The 6,000-nt window shown below is 39.4% G+C and overlaps 1 protein-coding gene across 1 annotated transcript in view; it reads left to right on the top strand.

The window, feature by feature from the left end:
• The first annotated feature begins 2,898 nt into the window (after window positions 1–2,898).
• The window catches only part of GAP43 (growth associated protein 43), a 106,075-nt gene continuing 102,973 nt past the window's right edge, over window positions 2,899–6,000 (top strand). Inside the window, exon 1 of the mRNA XM_049785813.1 lies at window positions 2,899–3,085. Coding sequence (XP_049641770.1) covers window positions 3,056–3,085 — 30 coding nt within the window. The 5' untranslated portion in view covers window positions 2,899–3,055. The remainder of the gene's footprint in view (window positions 3,086–6,000) is intronic.

Here is a 6,000-nt window from a genome sequence, read left to right as displayed (position 1 = left end):
GTTGAGCTACCACCAGCTCCTTTATTTTTAAATCTTAGTAGCAAGTAGTATTCACCATTTATTCAGTCGACTATTGGTGGGCAACATATATATATATATATATATATATATATAATTAATAGCTCTATATGAACATAGGTTTAAAAATATTCTTTCAGGGGCCAGAGTGGTGCACAGTGGTAGGGCATTTCCCTTGCATGCAGCTGACCTAGGACGGACCATGGTTCAAGTCCCTGAAGTCCCATATGGTCCACCAAGCCAGGAGCGATTTCTGAGTGCCTAGCCAGGAGTAACCCCTAAGTGTCACCAAGTATGGCCCAAAATCCAAAAAAAAAATCTTTCAAATTAATGTTTTCAATTCCTTCTGATAAATGGCTAGGAGTAGTAGTACTGGGTTATAAAGTCTTTCCATGTGTATTATTTTATGGAATCTCCATACCAATTTTCTTTAGCAGCTACACATCAATATACATTTCCACCAGTAGTGACTAAGGATTTCTATTTCTTCATATTCCCTCTAGCACTTGTTTCTAGCTTATTTGATATAAGCCGTTTTCACAGGATTGGGTTGTCTCTTTCTGGTTTTGATTTGCATTTCTTTAACAATAAGTGAAGTTGAATTTTATACCCTTGTGTTTGCTATCCATCTCTATTTATTTGGAGAAGTTAACTACTAATGTCTTCTGACCATTTATTTTTTTATTGGATTGTTTTGTTCTTTATATTCTTCTATTATTACATTCATAGAAAACTAGTCTTATAAATATGGTTTTTACTAGATTCATTATAATATTATAATCAGGCACAAAACATCGTTCCATTTTTTGTTCAGTGGCATAAAATATGAATTCTAAGCTGAAACTTGAGAGGAGAAAAAGACCAACTAAAGCTGAGCAGAAGTACGTCATAATCAGAAAAATCTCTGGGGATCAGTTATAAATATTAGTCCCTAGGTATCTCCGAGGTAGTCCAATCTAAGGTGGGTGTATCATGAATTTTCTTAAAGTGTGTGTATTAAAGACCAATTAGGCTAATTGATCCTGATAACATGTATGATAATAAGCTGCTTTAATGACACCCCTCAGCAAGTCTGTTTCTAGAAATGCTTATTATATTTAATAAACATTGGGGCTGCTTATCATCACAAATAAAGGAGAATAGCTTGAAAATTTCCTGAGACATATAGTAAACACTGTCCTCAAATCTTTGGAAAAGTTCAGTCTAGCTATTAAACACGACAATGGTTTTATTGTGTTTCACATACATTGAATTATTTTATCTTCACTACCTAACCATTGTGTTAACATTATTATCCCTATTTTACAGCTTAAAAAATTAGATATAAATTCAGAAACCACCTCAAAATTACATAGTACCCTATGTTTAAAAAGCACATTCTGTCCATTTTGTTGTTGTTGTTATTGTTATTGGGTTATTCCTGGCTCTGTGTTCATAACTAAGTGTGCAGGCATCATGTGGTGCCAGGAGTCAAACTAGAGTCTCTCTCAAGCTAGCCATACTCTCAGCCTCTTGAACTCTCTCTCCAACTCTTTTCTATTTGTTTTTACCCCATGTGTTCCACCACCCAAATTTTGAAAGAGCACGGTAATATTTGGAGAACTAGATTTCAAAGTACATTTTTTCATAATAATTGAGTCAACTTCTTGGCCAACCTGAAATATCTTTGTGGGCACCATTAATAGAATGCATTTTGTTCTAATGGGCTCAGCATTTTCACCAAATTCAAAAGAAACCCTAATTATCAAGTAGGTGTATTTGCATTAAGAAAAAAATATGGTTTTAGACATGAAGGATAGTTTCTAAACATTACTAACTATCTTAAGTCAATTATATAGAATACTTAAAATGTTATCTTCATCTGGATTCCCCAAGACTCTTGGGGCATATATGAATGTTTGTGTTTATTTAGGCTATATGTACATAATATTTTAGCTTACTAAATACCCAGAATAGAATATAGATAGATGTAGTGTGACATTGACATATTGTTTCAGTTTCAGAGAATATAACAATTATTATTTGTAATATTTTTTTTAAATTTTTATTGTGGCCGAAGTGAATTACAAATATTTCACAGTAATATTTAAGGTACATAGTGACAATGAATCAGAGTCATTCCCACCATCCCTGATGTCCTTCCATCCCTGTTCCCAGCATGCATCCCATATCTCTCTCCTTCACCCCCCAGAATACTACTGTAACTGTGTATTAAAATTTTAAAGTAGATATGACATATTGTAGACATCTACTCCATTAAGAGTAGCTATACCTTGCTTTCAAGGGAATGGAGGATGGGAGAATCAGTAAAGAAATGCAAGCATTCCTTAAACCCCTCATCCCTGAAACAAATTCCTTCCAATCTCCTAAACTGGCTGGAATACACTTCTCTGCCCCACCCACCACCCGGTAAGAAAGTCGGTGGGTAATTGGGTCCAGATTGGAGATGTTTAAATATTCATGAGGCTGGCAGGGGACTGGGGGTGGTGGTGGTGAGTGTCTAGAATGGGGTGGGGGCTGGGGGGAAGTGATTAGTCATTGAGAACGAATATACAATTCTAGGAGATCCAGAGACTGGGGGAAGGGGGGAGACAGGGTGCAAGGGGGGTGTCAGAAAGGACACAGAAGAGAGAGGTAAAGAGGGATTGAGAGAGAGAGCACATAGAAAGAGAGGGAGAGAGCAGTGAGAAAGAGCAGTGAGAGCTATAAGAGAGAGAGAGAGAGAGAGAGAGAGAGAGAGAGAGAGAGAGAGAGAGAGAGAGAGAGAGAGAGAGAGAGAGAGAGAGAGAGAGAGAGAGAGAGAGAGAGAGAGAGAGAGAGAGCTATGAGCAATAGCTGTGGACCTTACAGTTCCTGCTAACTGCCCTGGTGTGTGTGCGGGAGAGAGAGAGAGGGAGGGAGAGAGAGAGAGCGAGCGCGCGCGTTAGCGCGAGAGAGCGAGTGAGCAAGCGAGCAGAAAAGAGGTGGAGAGGGGGGGAATAAGAAAGAGAGGAGGAAAGGAGAGAAGGCTGGAAGAAGGCAAGGGACGTTAACAACCATGCTGTGCTGTATGAGAAGAACCAAACAGGTAGAACTTAAGATTTTTTTTTACTTCTTGCTCTTGTGAAATTGCCAGAGTACAATATTTCTCTATCAAAGCAGAAATAATATGTAACTGCTTCTGCTCTGGCCATGGTGCTTGCGTTTCTTTAGCATATGAGAACTGATGGTCGCATCCCAGCTTTTATTCTAGTCTGTCTTTCATGCTCGGGGTTGGGAATACTGCTACTAATTAGGACAAGGTTAGAAAAAATACGCCTGTTTGACTAGAAATGTGATTTTTAAAATAAGTATATGTGCAGCATGTATGGTCTCTGGTTTTGCGGGTGTGGATCTGAAAGGGGTGTGGGGGGAAATGTGGACTCTACAAGATGGGGAGGTGATGCTTTCTAATATTTGTAAAAAACCAAGGATGAAGAAACCACGTTTCCGTCTCGAGTATTGCTTGTTCCGTGGTACAATTTTCTCACATGTTCTGCGGAAGAAGCCTTATTTCTGACATGCATGAGCCTTAGATGGACGCAGGTATTAATGGAAAGGGGGGGTGGAACATGTGAAGGTTTTATTTATTTATTTTCCAATGAATGAAACTGATTTGGGAAATTTCAAAAGAGAGAAAATCTAAAGACAGCTGGGACTGGGGGAGAAATTGGGCGAGTAGAAGGGATTTTTTTTTTTTTTTTTTGCAAATCCCCTTCCCCAGATCTGTAGCCGATTGTGCACCAGCTGGTCGGAGAAGAGAGGGTGGACCACGCCCCTAGGAGCTTTGAGCTCCGACGGGATGGCAAAGACCAGCGAGTATTACCTGTTGGAAATCAGGGCTTCTCTCTTCTCCTTCCTTGCATCTTTCCTGGGCTTGCCAATGACCAAAGACGAGCTCAAATTCTAGATGCTAAGCTTGGTGACTCATTCTCGACTGGAAGATGGAATCATACGTGATTAGCAGGAATCCGAGTCCCTTCCTTCCCTACCCCACTCCCCACTCCCCGAGGTTTTCCTTCAGTTTCAAATTGCTCATTTATTTCTCCAAAAACATTTAGAAACTTGATTAGGGGTATGTAAGGGCGGGGGGTGGTAGGGGGCGGTGGCAGGGAGCAGCAATGAGTATCTTATTCCTCTGCCCTCCCCCTACAGTGCCCAGGCGTACCCCAAACGCAGCTTGCAAACATTTATTGGAACAGGTTTAGGTGATTTTTGGAGGTTAAAGACGAAAAATGGGTGTGGGATATGGATTGGTGTGTGCATGTGCTTGGCGTGTGTAAGCGCCCATGGGAAGGGAAGCAACCTTGGTAAAAAAAAAAAATCCTTGGCAGATTGATTAATTTAGGAGTTAGGTGCAAAGCATAGGATTTGCACATTATTGCCATACAGGTAATAGATATCAGGTAATTTGTAATACGCTTGCCGAGTCTAAATGGGGTGAAGGGGAGGGAAGAAGAAACTGTCTGCCAGCTTTGCACATTTAGCCAGCGCCCAGGAAGATGGGAGGGGTAAGAGTGAGGATGAAGAAGAAGGAAGAGGAAGGGGGAGAGAAGCAAAATACCAGAACAGTGGCTGAAGAGGCATGGCCAAAATAAATTCATGAAATAGAGAGCAGGCTCCTAGGTTTTGTATCAGAGCATTTCATTTTTTTTTTCTTGTCTTCCTTCATCCTAGTACTTCATGTAATAGATACAGGTGGCTATGTTAAGATACTATCAAAATAAAAAATAAAAACAGGCAAAGAAAACTCCTCAACCATTCTGAGGTTGCCCTACTGCAGACCAGAGGAAATAATATTTAGTAAGGTCCAGTCCTAAGGAATCAATGCTCTTCATTGATAAAAGCTTTTATTTAGGAAGAAAATGACTTCGGTTTACAACTTTTTTTTTTACCTTTCTATGTATGTATGTATGTATATGCATGTCACCTTCCACAAAAGAGGGCTCTACTGCTCTCTTGCCTTCATTCAAAATCTTTATCATTGATATATCCTGCATATTGGACATGCAGGGAGATGATGCTGAAAAAGTGTGTTTCAGAAGGGGGTAGAAATTCATATGTCAATGTGCATAGCAGCCGCATACTTAATGTACAACAATCATGTGTGTACTTTGTATGGCTTCCATATGTCTGCATGTGTTTTAGCATAATTCATGTTGAAGATAGGAGATTGGAAGGCACTGAAATTGCTAGTTTATCCACACAATTTGTACATGTATATTATTCCTATGTGAAATGATCATGATTGCTACTTAACGTGGTTGGATGTCATTCATGTAAGTCAATGTTTCAGATGCCATTAAATCAGACAGAAGGGAAACGGTGTATTCAGGGTGTGGGCTTCACACTTCATGGACTAGCATTTATATAGCATGAGTACTTAACTCTTACACAGGTTTCCAGTTTATGGGTTAAATGATTTTATATCATTCGTGGCAAATCGAATTGTGTTTATCCATCATCCTAGTCTTTAAACAGGAATTAAACAAGGGCAAAAACCTGCAAAGGTCTAAACTCTGCCACACCCATGCAATCCAGCAGAAATGTGGGAGGAGGATGGAGGGATTGCACTTCCTTCCTTCTCCACTTGAGCTGCATAAAGGAGCATTTCTTGGGTTTCTGACTGTACCACATTGCCAATGAAGAAATCATACATGGATTGTTAGCCATTAATTACCCCTATTGATTATAATAGTTGAAAGAAAAGCATAGAAGTAGGATGGAGATAAGAATATGATAAAGCAGTGTTCAAAGAAAGGCTAGAATAAAAGAAGTGTTTGAGATTTTATTGGTCTGCGAATTTCAAATATCTTGGGGCTAACTTTAAATAGCTTAATTACCATGCGAATTGCAGATGATGAAAAACTTGCAAGATGTGATCTCTGGCCACAAGGCAAGAAAATGAGGTGTTTCCTTTGTTTAAAAATAAAAGGACTTTAATTTGTAATTGAAGGGTAACGA

The sequence above is a fragment of the Suncus etruscus genome, chromosome 13 (assembly GCF_024139225.1).
Source record: "Suncus etruscus isolate mSunEtr1 chromosome 13, mSunEtr1.pri.cur, whole genome shotgun sequence".
Classification (NCBI taxonomy): domain Eukaryota; kingdom Metazoa; phylum Chordata; class Mammalia; order Eulipotyphla; family Soricidae; genus Suncus; species Suncus etruscus.
The sequence above is the reverse complement of the archived record's forward strand: the minus strand, read 5'-3'. Positions and strand labels throughout refer to the sequence as shown.